This window comes from Mycteria americana, chromosome 8, assembly GCF_035582795.1.
Source record: "Mycteria americana isolate JAX WOST 10 ecotype Jacksonville Zoo and Gardens chromosome 8, USCA_MyAme_1.0, whole genome shotgun sequence".
NCBI lineage: Eukaryota > Metazoa > Chordata > Aves > Ciconiiformes > Ciconiidae > Mycteria > Mycteria americana.
The window spans coordinates 44,332,170-44,352,891 of NC_134372.1; the positions used below are offsets into that span (position 1 = coordinate 44,332,170).

Below are 20,722 nucleotides of genomic sequence, written 5' to 3' on the forward strand. Positions count from 1 at the left end.
GACTGTGAATAGAAGGAAAATAGGACACACAGTACCAGCTGTGGGTAAAAACCTGATATTTATGCCTACACTGAAGCACTTCACTGTATGCAGTGAAGGAAAACAGTGGCACTCTGAAGGGAATAAATATCAGTGAAGAACTTAAAGCCTTGATAAAGAAAAGGGACCATGTTGAGAGGTCAAGTATGTTCAGTGCTACCCTCAAATGCATTCAGTAATGAACAATGAGGCAGTAATGAGGATGAGGCAAATATCTACTCAGACTTTTTATGCATCAAGCTAGTGGTTATGATGGCTGAACCAAAAAACTCAAGGAAAACAACTAATTTTGGATCAACCCACGTTTTTTTCATTTTCTCCCCAGCAAAACAATAAACTGAGAAGGGGGTTGACCAGAAACAAAACATTTTGTCTTCAGTTTATTTAGTCCCTCTTCATTTTAGTTTTGTTAGCTAAATTGGAAGTGAAACATTGATAGTTTTGTTCTGAAAATGCTGTAATGAAATGCTCAGTCTTTCCCAAATATATTTGCTTTCTGAATGTTTTTTTCTGAAACCATTTATTAAATTTGACCCAATTTCATAAATACTTTTATTCTCCTTCATAACCATGAACTGGTTAATCACATTCTCCATTGCCAGTATTTTGTTTCCCAGGAACAAAGACCACTCATGTTTTCTCCTTTTATCCTCTTAATTGAAATGCATAATGCCTCATCACCAAAATACTTGAGTGTTTTCCGTATTAAAAAATGCTCTCCACGAAACCTCTTCCCTTCACTTTTCCTCCTTGTAGTAGAGCAACAATGTGAAAATGAGAAACCAGTATAGTTAAATTTAAAGATATGTGCATGAATGAAAAAAAGGTGAGGTTGAAGGATGTTTTTTGTATATTATTCTGAAAATGGCAAGGTATTTGTCCATCCTTTCTAAGGTTCTTCCCTCAGTGAGCAAGTGGGAGAATGCAACTGGTGTAATCCCTCGAAAGAAAGAAGTTACTCCAAGGTAGCATCAACCTGACACAGAGTTTGTGTTCCAAGTCCAAACTCCTGAATTAAAAAGGGAGGGGAATGCATGTATTGTTTAGCTAGTAGAGACAGAATAGCTCTAAACCAAATTCTCTACAGTAATGATAGCTGTGGTCTACTGAGTTTAGCAGCAATTTAATTTTTTCCACAGGACGTGTGTGTGTGTGTATGTATATGTTTTGCTCCTTGGTATAGTGAGCTGCAGTAATTAAAGTAGCAAATCCACAGACAACCACAGGCACTACATTGTTCCACGGTTCAATGTACAGTCTTTCTGGCTAGTCCCAGATAGGAGGTTGAGAAGTATTTTAAAGCCAGGGATGACTTGTACAGCTGCTCTCTATAAAGTCAACAAGATCATAGTAAGTCTATTAGTTTGACAATTGAAAGCTGCACATCCCAAATGAGTACAAAAAAAAAAAATGCCAGTTCATTTTTTTTGTGAGGACTTTTCCTCTTTTCAGACAAATGATCTCAAACTTGCCTAGACTGAGCTTCAGTTAATTGTTTTGCCACACTGAGCAATCCTGAAGGGGACTGTGCTAAATTCAGAGTAAAGAGGATGCCTTGCTTTGCTTCTGCGGTGGTTCTGTGCAGATATTTGAGAAGACAGAGCACAGGAACAAGCTGTCTGGGATGCTGCAGTTGAGTGCCCTGGAGATGGAGGAAAGCTGTCCACTATGACTCAGACACAGATATCGTAGCACAGTTCCCATGTAAATGAATTGAGACAGAAGTATAATGTTTAGTTGCTAATTACATTTAGACTCCTTTGGGGAACCCACCTAGATTTCTATGAATGTGCAGTTCCAGCCAGTGAACAGACAGAATTAATCCATTGGTTTGCTCTAACAGGGGACCTAAAAAGAACACTTACTTACACTGCTGTGATTGCCCTTCTTCAAGGTTAAATTCTCCATACAGATTCCACTGTTGTTATTCACATGAGATGTTTTTTCTTTGAAGAGTAATGAAAACTATTACATTAGCTAGCCACTTATTTATTTTTCTAAATTAACAGTAGTGCTTTTGGTTAATGATAATGATTATTTTTCATTAGTGGCATCTTCATCCCTCATAAGCCACATTTTTAAAAAATCAAAAAATTAAAGAATCAGAAAACAAAACTTGGAGAGACTTCAAAAGGTTTTCTCGTCATAACCCAATTTTCCAGCAGTGACTTTTCATGGCAGATGTTTGTCTAACAAAATCTGTTTATTCTAAAAACCCTCCATACCTTCCCAACGTTACCTATTCTAATGCTTAATTCTTACTACCGTTACAACATTTTTCCTAATGACTTGATCTAAATTTCACTTGATGCAATTCAAACCCTCGTCTTGCTGTCCACTGACTGTGCTTGGGTTTTCATATGCACTCTCCCTCTAGTTGAGATCTTGCCAATGCTGAGATAGCACAAAGATTTCTTCAGTTGTACAGCCCATTCTCCCCAACAGCATGATACTGTTAATTCACATTCAGCTTGCAGTCCCAATACAGTCCTTTATCCCTTGGTGCAGAAATGTTCCTTAAACTGACATTCTCTAGCATAGGTTCATGAAATTCATTACTTCTACATAAGAATCCTGCCTTTATGCCTTTCATTTGCTTTTTTTTTTAATTGGTGCACTCACAAATTTTGTGTATTTAGTCAAATATTGCATTCATAAAAAATACAAATTTTATAAGTTGGAAGTAGCAAAGTGGATGTACACTACTGCAAATATACCTCTGGTGTATAACATTGTAATTTGTTACAACCAGTTCTCTGTTCAAGATAGTTTCAAGACATGAAGAAGTATGGTGATGTTTATAGGGACATAATGCATGTGTGGATTCAGGAGAATGATCAGTAACTGACCATATAGCAAAATATGCTTTATTTAGCTCTTTCAAACAAGAGGTAGCTGAGGAATGTAACAATAATAGTCTCATTTTACAACCAGATTTTCAAAGAAATCATGCTTTCAGTAATGATATCTAGATGCTCTTTTGTTCCTTCACATTGTGGCTATTGCAGGTTCCCAGATCAGATTTGATCAGGTGTTTATGTCTCTTAATGTTTTCAGAAGGTGAAATGGCCTTGCTGTCAAAATACTGCTGGGGCTACTGCATTCCTCTCCTGTATTGCCAGGTCTGTTCATGGGAATTCTTTGTAGAACAGAACCACGTAACATTGATTCCTAAATGTTCTGTCAAGCGGTTTACACACACTCCAAGTAGGTTCTCATCAGCAGTCAGCATGGTCTATAGGATCCAATGGGAATATAGTCTTGGACTGTATCCTATGAAAATAAGGTAAATTTAAATCTGTAAAATACATTGCTACATTTTGGCTAGGCTGGGTGGCTTTCCATGTCAGAGTCAGTTCATGTTTTAGGCACTACAATTTAGGAGAATGTCATGAATACTAAGGTGCCTTTACAATGTCAAGGCAGCCTTCCTAGCTGTAAATGAAGAACATCGTTTTCATGGCCAAACTATTTTTCTTTCTAATATGATACTTTTTTGTTTTTTCTTTTAGGTGGAGAGGATTGTAGACAAAAGGAAGAACAAGAAGGGCAAATGGGAATATCTCATCAGGTGGAAAGGCTATGGAAGCAATGAAGACACCTGGGAACCTGAACATCATCTACTACATTGTGAGGAATTTATTGATGAGTTCAATGGACTACACGTTACTAGAGAAAAGCGATCAAGACATGGGAAACAGGCTAGCGCTCCAAAATTTTTACGGGAAAGCCGAGGGTCATCTGTTGAGAAAATATCACATAGACCTTCTGAATCTGGGAAGTCTAAAGGGTCAACACACAAAAGGAAGAGAATTAATCCATCTCTTCAAAAACAGAAAAGAGGATATGCAGCAAAGCCAGCATCTGCTAATGACAGGGCTGCTAAAACTGTCACTTACCGAACTACTCCCAGCGGTTTACAGATCATGCCACTGAAAAAGCCACATAATGGTCTGCAGAATGGAGATGGCAGTCATGAAAAAGATTCTAGACATTTTGGGAATGGCTCACAACAGCAAAATACGGATTTAAATGACCATGAAGGAGAACAAAATTTGCCCAGCGTGTTGGAAGTTAGTAATGATTCACCTGTTGTGAATGGAATTGGTATGTGATTTAAACTACATCTTCTGGGCAGGGGTGGGGGGTGTGTAATTGCAACAACTGCAAACAGAGAGTCCACTCATGGAAAAATCATTGTCATGCTACACAGGTGATATGGTGAGAAGCACATAAACATGTTTCACACTCTTTCCCCATATATTATACCATTTTTTTTATCAGTTGGCTTCTCTCCTTCCATTTCCCACGGAGTAACATGAAGCAATGTGGGCTTTGTTACATGCCTTTGCAGTGTAAAGTTCTTGTGGGGAAATGATGACAAGGCACGGAGTAGTAATGACATCGGAGGTATGTGTAATACTGTAACTTTGGTTTTGTGTATCACCAAGTAACAAATCACTTCTCAGTTATGTGTGCACACACCCAATGGTCTAGAAAGATCAGGATTATTTTAGAAACAGAATTAATACCAGTCTTGCTAAGGCATCCTGGTGAATAACATTAAGTTCCTCAGTATTAATGCTCATCATATTCAGGAGAACTCAGGACAACTCAGGTCTTTGTCTCTGACAGTGACTGGATACCTCAGAAGTCAAAAGACATACTTTACGGGAAGGTACAAACAGCCTTGAAGTGAACGAGAAGAAACAGGAGAAATTTCTTTCTGATCCTCATAGTTACTGACTGGCTTAGTTCTCAAAGAATAAAGGTTTATGTTCTCTATAAATACTGTGCAGTTTAATGCAACTAAGTAGCTTCTCATTATCTATGTGTCCAATCTTTTTTTTTTCTTTAATCCTACCAAACTTAAAGCCTCGATGGTGCTTTGTGACAGTAATTTCCAGGAGCTAATAATGAGATGCACATTTTATTTGATCAGGTTTTTGAGTTTGGGGTTTTGTTTGGGTTTTTTTTTGACCTTTACTTTCATTGAATAAGCTCTTGTCTTTATATGAAAGGATAAAGAAGACGACATCCTGTCAATCTGTAGGCAGCCCCAGCCTTTTTAGCCTTCCTACCACGTGGCAGTCTTTCCAGGTTCCTGATAGTTTTCAGTATCCTCTTGTGCCTTTGGTATGTGGGGTTTTTTTAATACCTTTGAAAAACAGCAGGAGCTGTTCTAAATGATTTCCTACTGCTTACTGATACAGTGGCAATACAACCTTTTGAGAATTATTTTTTCTGCTATTACACACTGCATAAAGGTTTTCATTGAGTGATACACAGTTGCTCTTAGGTTTTTTTTCCTTGCTGGTTACAGTTAATTTAGAACACAGCTATATGTATGATTCTTTTCATTATGCATTTAATCTGCTTTACTGTTGCTAATTCACCCTTTTCTTATGACTCAGTGAAGCTCTTCAAATTCTTTCCTAGTTTTTACTCTACTTATTTTGTATTCCCTTCAAATTTTCCTCTCATACTTCTCTTCCCAGTTCATTAATACATACATTAAATAAACTAATCCTTCTGCAGGTCCTTGGGGCAGCCAACTACTAATCATTTGACACGATGAAAAGTAACCATTTGTTCCAATTATTTATTATTAGCCACTTTCTGTAGCCCATGATAGCACTCATTTCCTTAACAGCTTCTTGTGAATTGCCCTGCCAAAAACTTTTCAAAAGTCAACATATATTATATCAGCCTGCTTTCCATTTTCCACCCTACTGGCAACCTAGCAAATGTTACTTGATTTGGGAAAGTAGAACTGTCCTTGCCTAGTGTTACTGGTTCCATCCTGTAACTGCTGGGATCTTTCAATCCAGGCATCAAATATCTTATTAAAGACTTCCAAACCAGCAAAATGTGTGGTCAACTTTAAATGCATAAGTAGCCCAGATGATGTCAATGACACTTAAAGGGAAGAGTGCAGGCTTTTGTATTTTGGTGAGTTTGAGTTCATATAAGACTGTTTAAAAAGTTACCTGCCTCTTTAAGAAGACTTGAATATCTAATTACAGATGCGTATAAAGTTATTTTTCTTTGCTTTCTTACTGTTTCAAATGAAGTTTTTCAAATCATTTGTTTTATGTTAGTCATTGGGGAAGTTCTGATACAAAATGCATCTTTAAAATGTATTAATTCCCATATTTTAGAGTCTTTTTTTTTTTAATGAAGAACTAAAGGGCCACAAAGAACTGTAAGGTCAAATGAGCCTTTCATTTGTCTCCACAAGAGCTAATGAATGGCATCCACCAGCCCCTGTTTGAATGATCCCTGTAAGAGAGCTCTATTTCAGTAGAAGGCTGCTTTACCTAAGCAGCCAGGTGTTCTGCCATGTACAGAGGGCTCCTGGCCTAACATATGCAGCTCCTTTAAAACACTTCTTTATGGTGGTTCGTGCATTCTCCAAATCCATCACTTCCGTTCTGTTAATTTACTCTCCTTTGTCCCTTGCATTCTGACCTCCCTGTAGGCAAAAGCAAGAGATCTTTAAATTTCTACCTAGTTCTCGTCTGAAAAACCCATACTGAGCAGCACTCCCAAGGTCAGAAATCTCTCCAGTCTTGCTTTGCGATACCTAGTACATGCATGGTGGAGAAAACTACAAAGAGGAGAGATGAGACTACCAAAGTAAGAGCAGACAGAAACTGGTGAAGAAGGGTCAAAATAAAAATACTAGCTTTTTTTCTAATATTGCCCTACAAGCTTGAGAGTAGTCACATTTCCTGATACAGGATTTTGCATCATTTGAAATGTCAAATTGAAGAAACTTGCACTACTTTTCAACAAGTCCAACAATTTACTGAACTCCCTCAGTATTCATACCCACAGGGAAGCAGCACAGAAGATGCCAGTGTGATTCTGCCATGCGTCCTGTTAGTATCACAAACTCATTTTAAACAGGATAGACATCCACTAAAACTAGTCTGAAATTTTACAAATTACAAATGAAGAAAGTTTCAGAGAAAAATGCCAATTTGTTGAATAACAGAAGTTTTGTTCCAAACATCTTGGGTTTCAAAACTTTCTCCAAATCTGAGCCAAGGTCCCAAGGCTTTGTCCCTTGAGACCGGGAGCAATGTGGCAGTCTGCTTGGCAGGACTCCCACGTTTAGCTTTGAGGCAGCCAGCTATGCCAGAGGTTTCAGGCAGTCTGCCACAGAGTCTGGAAGTCGAAAGCCCAGCATGCCCCATCAGTGCTCGTAGGGCTCCCAGGCACTATATGTAGAACAAAGAGGGAGCCTGGAGGACCTGGGTTTGGCTCCCAGAAGCTGTGGCTCCCGGGCAACCCTGTGCAGAATGCAATGAAGCAGATGTTTGTGTCAGTTTTGAGTTGCCTATATGAAGCCCAAATGAATGTCAGACTCATTTTGCAGCTAAATGTAAGAGTGCACATAAAATGTATATAGAAATTTTAAGTTGGTCTTGAGATGAAGCCTACATTTGGAAAACTTAAAAATTCCCCACAATTTGAAAACCCAGCTGAAGGCCCAGCTCTGTTGGCCTATGGTTGAAGGCCTCCAAAACCCATCAACTTGAACCACTATTCTTTCATATTATAATAATATTTAACTACCAGTGTATTGAACCAAGCAATATAACTACTAATTTATAAACTATAACTAATAAAAAACTATCTATTTTGTTTGTCTGTGGTAAGCCAGTTCTGTTGAAAGAAATAATAGCTATTTGAAAACTAGTTTTTGATGACTCCTTGAATGGACTTCCACCAGTCTGTCTTTGGTTTTGTGTATACATGCACTTGGGTACAAGTGTTTCCTGCTCAACCTATAGATAAAACTCTCACCAGTAAGCCTTTTACCCCAGAAAGATGACTGTATACCTACAGATGTATGCACAAAATCATATATGCACTGGAGGCCTGGAACCTTGCTGAAGTTGGAACAGACCTTTCTTACCAAAACCTCTCTTCTGCCTTCTACACGTCCCATCATAAGGAGAGTAGAGTCATCTTTACTGACAGTTATTTAAGGGTCTGCAAATTGGAAAATATTGAAAAACTCTGCAGGAGAACATACACTGATGCTCCCAGGAGCTAACAATACCATTCTTTCTGATGATATTTGTTGTCTTCTGTTATCACATTTCTGTTTCTCTCCAGATACTGTAATTGAGAGTGATTGTTTTGTCAAGTTTTGTGACAGCATCAAAAAACATCCCCTTTTAATTTTCTCTTTCTCTTTTCTACATCACTCTATTTCTGTACCATCTGCTGAAGAATTTTTGCTTGTCATGTATCACTAACCACTGTTTTTCTCCATTACAAAAATCTTTGTAGTCTCATGGTGCTCTTAATTTAAATACTCTCTATGAACTTAGTCACTGCTTCCTCTTGTTTTTTTAGCTTGTTCTGTTTTATTTATTCTGGAGCAATACTGGCAGTAAAAGACAACCAAATATGCTTGCTTTCTCAATTTGGATAAAAACTCATTGCTTTTAGATATCTTACAGATGCTCCCTTAGAGAAGTCTCAAATTATTCTTAAATTATCAACAGAACACTCCTTTTAAGTATGTACAGTATTAACCATTACCCACAAGAAAGACAGAAAGGAGACAGAGAAAGGCTATTGGGAAGACTGAGGAATGCCAAGCTGTTTTACCAGGGACAGTAAGCGAGCATGGTTTATTTCACCTAGAAAAATTAAAGCCCTAGCTCCATGATCCTTTTCATTCAGCATAAATGCATGCTGCTAACAAAAGGAACAGTCCAGCCCTCCATCCCATGATATTCTGATTGTTATTCCCATCCCTTTCCCTGCACTAGTTTTAGTACTCTTGAGGCTACAAGGTGAACCTGATCTGTTTGAAAATTAACCACAGTTTTGCAGGATGAGTTCCTAGCCAGAACAGTTCATCAGTTCAGTTCACGGTATGGCTACCTACCTGCATGCTAGTACCAGCACAAGGATCACTACATAGGGTGGTGGCACAGAGACTGCTCCATTAAACTGACTGTGATGAAACACTAAGAAGAGATATATCTGAAAATAACAGTAGCTTAAGGTGTCCTCTTGTAGTGAGTAGAAGCAGTGGAAGGAGATGGGGAGATCCGAGTCTTCTAAAGCATTGAGCGATCTGAGGTTCATTGCAATCTTTTCTCTCTTTCCTCTCCTACTCTTTGTCTGCCTCATCTTTTTAGATCATAAATTTCTAATGTGTTTTCTGCAATGCCTAGTATAATGGATCCCCAGTCTCAGGCTCAATCTGGAGTCTCTAGGCTCTTTCTAGTACCAACAGCAGCAGCAGTAACATCGTTACCTGTTGTCCCCTTTGACAATAGTGGAGTACTAGAGAAGACACCAGGACAGGCAACTAAAATGAAGAGGATTACAAGAAGAAAAGAGGCTTCAGTTAGGAGAGGGGGAGGCTGAGGGTGAATATGATCAAAGTTTACAAAATCATCAAGGCCTCACATAAAGTAAACGCAGAACTGTTGTTGACTAAATCCCTCAATAGCAGAACTAGGGACCACTCACTGAAACTGGTAGAACATCAGATAAAAGCACAGATGAAAGAAAGTTCTTCTCTGTGTAGTGGCTACACAATTTCTGAAACTCATACCACAGGAGGCTGTGGAGACAGCATCAACAGGCTGAAAAGGGGATTAGAGAAATCCATGAAAAGGTCCACGAGCAAATACTGATGGAAACAGGAAGGATGAATCCTCTCATATTGCTATACAACACTTAGGGATGATACTAGGGGAGAGGACTGCAGAAAGTGGCCAAGCTTGCGTTTTCTCCTTAAATAGCATCCTTTACTGCCATTCTTGGAGAAGGATTACTAGATGCACCAGTGGCCTGGGAATATCTGAAGTTCCCTCAAAAAATACTGAAATTTATTCTAAACATCATTGTGGTTTTAGGTATTCCACAAGTTCTACTGCTGATTAAAAACAAGGTGATAATTAAACTCCCACTAAAGGAAGGAATATTTTCTCCTGTTCTGCTTTCTTTTTGTACTTAGACTGAGCATCAAATACTCATAACTAAGCCAGTAAACCACATTTAGAGGTACCTAAAGCTTCCTTAGTTAATTTGTGACATCCTTAATTTGTTTCACATGCAGTATTGATTGCTTTGAGAATATCTCTTTTTTCCTATGTCACAGTCATTTTTCATCGTGACATACTAAGGTACTGTTACCCTTGTGTGCATTAAGCAGGTGCTAACTATTAACCCACATGCAGAGACAATCTGGATGCTTTAGTGGCTCCAGAGCAAACCTTCAGTAGCTCCATCACATCCATGCAACAGGCATGCTAAATTGGCCTGGTTTCACTTGAGTGTTGTCTTTGGATTTTGCTGATCATTTTCTCCAGTTTATCAGATTAAGCAGGATTACAGGGATGCACAGGATACACTGAAACAACAATTTACTCACTATATGTTGTTCTGTTAATAATCCATTCCTGGAAATGACACTTTCCCATTTATGTTTCTCTCATATTTAATTTAGATCTTTCTTTCCTCTGGTTAAATTTCTGTCAGCTGGCATGCAGACAGTTAAAATATTTTTATAAGTTCTATAGTTTCTTACATCGTATGTTTAATTTACAAACTGAATACATTACTCAAACAAAGAAGAATACAACAAAAAATTAAAATAAAATTATTACTATGAGCCTTTTTGTTGAGCTGGATTATCTGTGTGAATTAATCTTCTACCGTTCTCTTACCATCTGTATTTAAAATCAATGTGGCATAATCTTCAACACTAGGTAGATAATCAGTACAGTTAGTCTGACACATCTTCCATTCAATGCTCATTTGTGCCTCTGATTTTATAAGTTCTTTACATTTTGGGGGGAGATTTAACTCTTCACATCTTAGTAGCTTATTGCTGGGTCAAGCAACATAGTAAGGATTGAGATAAAAATGCAATATTTAAAAGTCTGCCTCAGTCAAATAATTAATTTGTTTCAGTTCATTCATTCTCAATGCTATTAGTTTTCCATTAGTAATTTCACAAGTTAGTTTTTGTTTTTAAGAATATATGTCAAAATATATGCAATAGCAAAACCTTATGAAAAAGAAGAAACATGCCATCAGAAATTATTCATCATTTTTAAAATTCAAGCACATGGTGATTTCTACACTTGTAGATAATTCTTGTCAGGAAAACAAATTTCAAATTCTGCTGGCTTCAAACGCTTTTTTTTCCGATTGATGATCTAATGTAATTTGTCAATGTTTGCATTGCACCAGTTAAATCCTCTATTCAGTATAATATAGGCGATATTTTAGGTGGTATCTCTTAATTTAACAATGAAGAAGAGTTTTATGATTGACTGAAATAGCAGACTTTTTAATAAACATGCATTTCTGTGTGTAGATATATGTGTACACACGTGCACACATTACATGATGAGACCAAATGATGCACCAGTTAAATGCTATTAAGCACTCCATATATTTTAACATCACATATCGTAACTGCAGTGTATGTACAGGCATTTCACACACTGTGAACAATTCCACAGGCCATTGCCAACTGAGAGGTATCAGACAGTTCAGTTACCTACATAAACATCAAGTTGAAACATAGCTAATCCAAAATGAGGGTAAATGATTTTGGTTTAGAGAGTAATCTGTTATGAATTCACCATTCAATTCTATTCCAACAGAGCATTTTTAATTAGATAGTGGTCATTTAAACTATAAAATATAAATCTATGTTCTAATATTCATGTCATCTGCCCTTTAAAAATTCCCGGCTATTTGATACCAGGAGCTGGAACAGGTCAGCATTGGCAGGAGTAAAGAACGGAACAAACAAAGGTGTTTTCATTCAGCTCTTTCTTGGCCTATCTTAAATATGGCGTATTGTGAGCTCATGTCGATTTAAACAAAAAACAGATTTGGAAACTATTTCAATGAAGAGAGTGACTTTAATCTCTGTTCCTCAACAACCTGCCTCTGCTTTACTTTTCATGGCAATAGTGTGAAACATCTGTAATTAGAAAAGGAGTGTTGTGTGCAAATCTTGTAAAGATATTTTCCACATTCCAGCTCAGCACTGTTACCGATCATAATATATTGTCTATTACAGAGGAACTGTAAACATATGCAAAGTAAGAGTTTACAGTTCATATACAGTGTAAGTCAGAATAAACTGTCTTTTAAAATTGATGTACTATTACTCTCATTTATTTTTAAGGAGGAACTATATCTTTCTTGTCATAGTTCCCTTTTTTTCCTACTGCTGGATACCCTCCAAAATGGCATCAGCATTAATATTTTCTATGTACAAAGTCCAATATTAATATCATATCTGTTAGTCAAAAGTCAGTAATTCTTGTTACTGTAAAATGTAATGAGCAGAAGCTTGGGGTCAGAGCAAAGAGGATGGCTAACTGCTACTTCTAACGCTAACCACAAGGATGCATGGAAGAGAATGCCAGTTGTGTCATCTTAGTTAAGAACTCCCCTAACTCACTGTCACATAGCGATGTGCAACAAGTGTCTATTCAGATTGTCATTTGAAACTGATAATGACTTTTTGGTCACCATAAAAGGAAGAAAATGTAACTTTGAAAGATGGGATTTGGTCTAAACCTGTCATGTCAAGTTTTTCCAAAGCTGAATTAGAATTTTCCTATGAATTCAGGGATCGCCCCAAATTTATATGAAAGACTATGATACAAATGCTTTCATCTTCAAAGTAGAACTGAATCCCATTAAGAGTACCAGTCCTACATGCTACAATTCACTGGATCTAGAGGTTGTCTGATCAGAGAACAAAAAGTACTGCATGTTGGAATATAGAATAATAAGAATGGCTTGAGGCCACATTTGACTAGCCAAGCATATTTTTGATTTATCAAATTTATCACGTAGAGGCTATTGTAAATACCGAGCGATGTTTAAGCTAATAGAAGGTATCACTCCATTTCTTTGAAGGTATAGACGTAATTGTACTTTGATTCTTTCCATCTGAAAGGTTCTTCTCTGGCCAATGGAAGCTTGAATCTACACAGCACTGTGAAAAGGAAACTAGATGGGGAGAAAGATTATGTCTTCGATAAAAGACTAAGATACAGCGTGCGTCAAAATGAAAGTAACTGCCGGTTCAGGGACATTGTAGTCCGGAAAGAAGATGGCTTCACACATATTTTGCTGTCAAGTCAGACTTCAGATAACAATGCACTGACCCCAGAGGTAAGCATGTAGCCATAAAAGGCAAAGAAAGCCATCCTAATGTGTGGGTTATCTTGGAAACACTGCACTTGAACTGGATTTTAGGTATTTTTATTCTAATCGATTATCATGAAAAAGAAATGTGGAGTTCAGATATATCTAACTTTTTCATGCTTGGGATTCCTATCAAAAATAATGCAATGGAAATTAATTTTTAATTTACATGTCTGAAACCAGAAACTAGAAGTAAAGAAAGGAATGGCAGAATTGGTATTTCCAGCATGGAGCTGGGTGTAAGCAGTTGTTCACATGTTGAAGTTACTATTTACTATCCTTAGGAGAAATCTGGTCTCTTTCATTTTATTTTTTTAAATAGTGCTCTAGTTGTTGCATACAGAGGAATTTCAGGCTATATACTGAAACAGTAATTCTAAAAGTATTATCTTGATCCCTAATTGCTTTTTCTCTCAATCACTTTATGAGTCCTTATTTATGAAATCTTAACCAGTTAGGGCTCTATTCTCAGCTGAATTGCATAAAGTTGTATAACATATAAATGATATTAATGAATTCCCTTGTTCCAAACATTATACACTTGGACTTGTAGCTTGTACTACTCCTGTACATATATTGGTCACTGGAAGGGCTGAGAAGCTCTTCCTTCCATTCCCTGTGATCCCAGCATAGTGGGCAGCAATGCTCAGGTATACCTTTCCCATGTCAGAACAAACGGGGTGTCAGTAAATGCCTGCATCAGGATACCTGTCCTGGAGAGCACAGAACATGCTGAGCCCTGTTCCATGTGAGCAGTAATGGCCTGATCAGAAGGGGTTACCATAGATCAGAGAGGAAACAACAGGAGCTGCCTCCCAGCACCAGTTTTGCCTGTCTGAGCATTCTGCAGGCAGAGTTCCTCCATGAGCTGCCCGCAGTGTGGCAGATCTCTACCTTTGCTACTCTCCAGACACGCCAATGCAGCTCTGATTTATACAGTAACGTCAAGATAAGAGTATGACATACCAGTTTGAGTACCATTTGAGGGCAAAGTAGATCGTAGCTTTGAGGAATTATTTTATTCAATAAGAAACCAAATAACTTTGAAATTAATTACTTATAATGAGCTTCAGGTAAAACCACTGGCAGGTATGATGGGCTCTAAATTTGACTCCCCTTCCCAAATGCACACCTACACATGGACATTAATACACAGGATGATACTAAATAGTGAAAACTGTTGGTACATACATTCATCACTCCTAGTTTTTAAACTATATAATATTTAAAAGGACCATCTTGGTAATTAACACAGAACACCAAATGCCTGCTTTTAATACCAATTCCTTAAAATGCATTAGATTGCATCAAATCCATCATTCCATCCATGTATTAATTACCACTAACTGACACTGCAGGTAATTTAAAAGAAGAGCTCAAGGGCCTGAAAAAGTATGAAATCAAGGACTTACTAAGTTCAGGCTGAACAGACATACCTTTACGTTGCTGGCTGTGCTGTTCCACATCAGCAGTGTTCAAATACTCTAACCAGTGAATTAATTCAGGCTCTTCAGGTCTGCCAAACCAATCCGTTTCATTCTTTGAAAATTTTCAATATGCCAGGAACCCACCTCTGTGGAAGAATAAATGATAAGCATATAATAGTACTCCTCTTCTTGCACCATCGGCATAGACTATTTCTAGAACCTTTATTGAAGCTCACTCGAAAACCAGGAAACACATTTTAGAAAACTACATTACTGATCAGGATCTGGATGGTCAGGAATTAATCAAGGTAATGAGTTCTCCACATTGAGATTGTCTGTTTAAAACTCATCCAGGCTGAGAGCAATTGAAAGCTCTTGCTCTCTGAAGGCTGCTTGCTGGCAAACATGAAAAGACCTCTTTGGCCTCGGTCCAGGCTGCAGCCCATGATCATTCACACCACAAAATCCAGCACCTCCAATATGGGCAATTCCATATCCTTGTTGGCAATTACAGCAAAAATCCAAGGAAATGAAAGAAAGAATATGTTGAATGCCTTGTCCCTACAGTTTGTCACCCATAGCCATAGCTGAGACAAACTGACAGAGTATTTTAGGGATGTTTACAACATCTTCAGTTTTGATGCCTTTTATTACCAATGAATAGAAAGTACAAACACAAAATTCCTACAAAATGAAGAAAGTGTGTTTCATTTTGTCAAAAGAAATGCTAACTTCGAGCATTATTAGACATTCAGTAAATTATGTTTGCCAAATAGTAAATGATTAATTTACTCAGAGCAGGTCTACTTGGTGTGGTTAAAATAGTGGTCTGGTTATTCTCGGCCATCTATGTTAGGACAAAAAGAAAAGGTGTGCACTGCCCACAATCATTATAAAATTAAGCTTATACAAAATCACTCTTACCCCTAAACAACCCTGCTTCCCGTTGTGCTTTATCTTAATCTTCAGATGAAATTTAATAGTTTTGTTTAACCATTGGCCTCTGCTATTTATGCCAATTTAATTAAAATAATGAAGAACTTATTTATAAAAAAAAAAGAAAAAAAGAAAAAGAAAAGCTTAGAGAAGTCTACCTGAATCTTTTTCCTATGTTTTTGGTAACCACATCACACCTGTGGGTTTGTGCAGGTGATTTTAGCATGAAATGTGCCGATGCTTCTTCCAGCAGCATTTGCACTGATTGAAGTTGGCTCAGTGCCACTCTAGTAATTGAGTTTTTTCTACAAAATGTTCAGGGCACTACAGAAATTCTTTCTTATGTTTTACAAGACCTTATAAAACTTCCAAGCCAGTGTCATGAAACAGCACAGCTTGTTTTTATTTCAGTGGTTTAGGCTTGCTACTTTTAAAATTCATTTTTAAAATAGATATGTAAAAGATTTCATCATTATAAATTCCATTAGGGCATTTCTCTCACGGGTCTTTTGCTGCTTCTGAAGTTCTTTCTCCAATGATGATGTTGCTGTTTTAACTCAGCACATTTCAAGGTTCCAAATTCTGTTTCAAACTGAAGATCAAATGGATCCATCCACTGTTTTTACTTTACACTATTAATAGAGCCAGGAATTAATATTCCCCTGAATTAAAAGCAAAGCACACCCTAAACAGCCAATGTTTTCATTGAAGACTGATATAACTACCTCAAGTACACTTCTCATACAAAAGAATCAGGTTTCAAATTTCTAGCCATGAGAATTACAGGGTTTGAAGTTCTACCAGGTGCATTTTGGAGCACTGGTTTGCCTTCACTTTTCCTTACTTACAACTTTTCCTGACTTTAAAAAAAAAAAAGGCAGGCACAAGTTTACTGTATTTTTGCTCTCATACAAAGACAAATTGGTTTTCTGGCCCAGTACTTCTGCCTGAAGCCAGCCTTATAGGTTCCTAAGTCCTTTATTTATCAAACAGAAAGGACTCGGAATCTGTTTGCACAAAGAGTCAGTAAGTAACAAAAAGTGTATTTATGTAAAAAGGTACGATTGTGGAAGAGAACAACTGAATGGCTTTGAAATTTTGGTTTACTGTAATATTTACAGAATATTTACCTTTAAGAATATCAACAGTGAATCCTTAGAGATTCAGAGAAGTTAACATTTTAAACTAGTGTTTCTATGTATATGAACTTCTGTTCAAGATACTTTGTATAATTACGGTGATAAATTCCCAGCTTCCTGATTTCCACAGAACATAAGCAATATCGAAAGCAAAGGGCACCAAATGCCTTTTAAATTTCCTACATCCAGTGATAGGCATTAAAATAAGCTCTTAGAAGTGTAATGATGTTTTTAAATATTTTATGTTTATTTTGCAATATAAGGTGTCTATTAAAGAACTAACCAACTTATTTTCTTGACAGGATTAAAAAAATAAGCAACTTTTGAGAATGTGTTAATTTTATTACATATTTGGGTTGCAGTAAAGCAGTAAGTGAAGCATTAGGCCTGGTCTAAATTTCTAATTTGATAGAGTTTCATAAGCGAAAGAACTGGCTCATACTGTTTTGTAAATACTTCCTCAGAAATTTTAGTCATATGCATGCAAATAAAAATATTGTCCCCACAACTGAAAATTAACTAAAAGGCCATTAAAAAAGCTAATTAAAAAAGCATGGAACTGGAGAATACTGCTATGGAGCCCTGCAAATAGTAATATTAGATCTGGTCCACTAGAAAAAGTAAAATTTAATTGGACAAATGTCATAGTTATACCAAGATGAGGGAGGGTTTAAGGACCATGGAAGAGAGAAGAAGAATATGGAATCTGACAAAGAAATGTAACTAAAGACACATAGTATCTCTGTATTTGCAAACTGAATCCACTACTGCATTAAATGGAAATTTGTGCTTAAAACCAGACAGCAGTTCTGAACTAAAATTATATTTACTTTACAGTAGTGCAGTTCAGTACACAGTTCTGTAACCCTTTATTTCATTGTTAGTAGCTTTCCTATAACCGTATAAACATCTGTTGAGAAATACCGATACCCAAGTGCTCAATGAGGACAGCCATGATGCCAAGGCATTCGGAAGCAACAGTGGACAGCAGGTTGGCTATAACTAGGCTGAGTGACAAGGTGACCAGGTGAATTTTGGACTGCACCAGCAAAGGAATCATGGCATAGAACAAGGGAGTGAGAATTGACTTTGCTGGCATTGGTGTATTCCAATGAGCCTCCGAGCACCTTTTGATGATAAAGTTAATGACAAACTTACAGATATTTTTTAAAAAAATACTTTTTGGAGACTGAAAACACTGATACATTATGGTTTCCTGGTTTCTGATACTGTTTTCTTCTGCTAGAAACTAGTGGAGCAGTGGAACTAAATTTCCTGCTTAGAAATACTATCCAAAATACTGTCAAAGCCTTCCCATTTTCAACTATATCTGAGAAATCAGTTCCTAATAACAGACCTTTAATATCACCCTCTGCAAAACAATAAAAAAACAGTGATAGCACAATATTGGTTTTTCCTACAAGTAGTATAACCTCTGCTCAAAAGTTTGATATACTCTTATCTAAAAGTATGGCTATATCTAAAGTATGGCTTTAGCCATCCAAATTAATGAGGGGTAAGATAAAAAAGAGACAGGTTTGTAATGGTAATGATGTGTTTGAAGGATAGCAGTGGTAACATCAAAGAGATGGTAGATATGCAAATATCACTGGAGGAAGGGGAACAGTAAAGAAACTTGCTGAATGGAGTATCATATCGTCATATGCATCATATTTAAAGCAACACTCCTCATTGTATATAAAAATGTTTGGTGTTCTCTGATATTCTTTATACAACCTCCCTAAGAAAGAGCAGATTTTGAGAACGTTTAAAATAAACTAAGAGGACAATCTTGCATTCACATGGAACTAGGAAAATCAAAATACATATCTTTTTTATTCTAACATCTACCACCCTCTAAAGTTTCTTTTTTAACTTTGAACAGAGGTTTTAGGGGTTTTTTTCCTTTGTTTTCCCTTTACAAAATGTGGAGTTTTGCTATGTTTTTACCAACTGAGGGCTGAGACAGCCTCTGAGACTCAAAGAATAAACAGTACTTGTAAAATCGCTGATGACATTTTTGTACCTGCACAAGAATTTCAAATACACTTCCAAATTCTGCTGCTTTTAATTACTTCACTTCCACCCACTGTCACATACTCGGTATTACAGGCGTTCTGAAGTGCACTTGTAAAAGTGAAGCATCTAAAAGTTCACCACCTGCTTTCTCATGTCCTGGTCTCAGCAGCCAGTAACAGTCATTTTTATGCAAACACATATGGAAAGCAGGCAGGTAGCATTGCACTGCATGGTTTGAATATACAAGTTCAAGCTTGGTCTCACAAGCCACAGGATTTCTAATAAAAGACTACCTAGAATGGTATAAACAAAACTTCTGTTCTGTGTTTAGGGACATCTCTTAAATAAGGCACTTCAGAGATCTAAAGAATTATTGGAAACAGAAAGTAGTGAACAAAAATAATCACAAGCTAAAAATTTTGTTTTTCTCTCACGTGGAAACCATGTTTCATCCCCCAACCACATTTTGCTATCTTTTACCTAAATTTACACTAACAGCAAATCCTTCAGTGCAAAAGAAAAAAAATTGACTCAACAGGACCCTGTCTGTAGGAAATACTTTGCCACATGAGTATGTTTAAGTATAGGAGGTGTCATGTTAGATGACATCATGGCTCTTGAAGTGAGGAGCAAATCACTAAAGAGAAGAGGGGAAGCTGAAATGGCTGAAATAAATTACAGCTTACAAACTACACTGAATTGTGACCAAACAAGAAGTTACCCATCAGAAGTTTATGAAATAATATTTCCTTTTAAAAATCATTAGAAAAACAATTCTCTGCTCAGATGAAAGGCCATTTTCTTACAAGACCAGCAGCTCAGTTCTATACAGATTTTGATTAGGTTTGATTTATGGTGCAATTAATAGCTTGATCCAGTTGTAAATCAGAGTCAAAATGTCTCTCTTTCAAGTGGCTTTTTTGCTCTAAATTTGTAGACTTTAACAATATCACTGACCACAGAAAAATGAAAAATATATTTGTCATGTTGATGTATATGATGTCCTCTTGTCCTGCTTTGCTCTGGTTGAAGTCATATAAACCAAAGTAGTTGAAGAACTGAAAACTGGGGTTTATAGATTTTGCTTACAACCTGTTGAGGTTAATAGGCTATTGTTGTGAAATCGTGTTACTGAGGATACAGTGATGTACACTGAATATACACGATGAAAATAAAAAAGTGATATTTGAAATTATTAAATTGCAATCAAATAGCATAAGCTGGCTAGAATTTCCCATAGAATAAGCAAAGAACAGCCAAGTCCTAAAAACTCTGAATTAGTAAGCATCAACAAAGCACTTCCAAATATAAAATATTTTGTAAACTCTCAGTGTTATCATTCTAAGTATATTAAAATTATATAAATATATATAATTGATGTAAGTATTAATAGTGCCCAAAATTTAAGTCTCTCAAAATCAATAAGGTTTGTAAAACTAGGGAAATGATATTGCAACGGCATGCATGTCGAATTGTTTACTTTTCTTTATCCACAGATCATGAAGGAAGTTCGGAGAGCATTGTGCAATGCATCAGCTGATGACAGTAAACTCTTACTTCTCAGCGCAGTGGGAAGTGTATTCTGTAGTGGCCTAGATTACTCATATTTAATTGGCAGGTTATCCAATGACAGAAGAAAGGAAAGCACTAGGATTGCAGAAGCTATAAGGTGACCCAAGCTTACCTATGATCTCTAAATTATGAAATGCAGTGTGTGATTATAAAGATATTTATCAGGTCCAAAAATGTTGTATATTTAAGTGTTGATTGCATTCTAATTATAGTCCTACAAATTTGTTTAGTAAGAAGAACCTTGGACCTTTCCTTATTAAAAAAGAAAGCACATTTATGCCAGTGCTAATATCCATAGGGATTTATTTTATTCCAATTCTCTGTATTTAATATTTCAAATCATTCCTCCAAATTCAAATACAACTT

The 20,722-nt window shown here is 36.7% G+C and overlaps 1 protein-coding gene across 1 annotated transcript in view; it reads left to right on the forward strand.

Moving 5' to 3' along the window:
- Nucleotides 1-20,722, forward strand: part of CDYL2 (chromodomain Y like 2) — a 69,283-nt gene that overhangs the window by 36,184 nt on the left and 12,377 nt on the right. Inside the window, exons 2-5 of the mRNA XM_075510876.1 lie at nucleotides 3,097-3,161; nucleotides 3,552-4,146; nucleotides 13,013-13,230; nucleotides 20,281-20,453. Of these exons, the coding sequence (XP_075366991.1) occupies nucleotides 3,105-3,161; nucleotides 3,552-4,146; nucleotides 13,013-13,230; nucleotides 20,281-20,453 (1,043 nt within the window). The 5' untranslated portion in view covers nucleotides 3,097-3,104. The remainder of the gene's footprint in view (nucleotides 1-3,096; nucleotides 3,162-3,551; nucleotides 4,147-13,012; nucleotides 13,231-20,280; nucleotides 20,454-20,722) is intronic.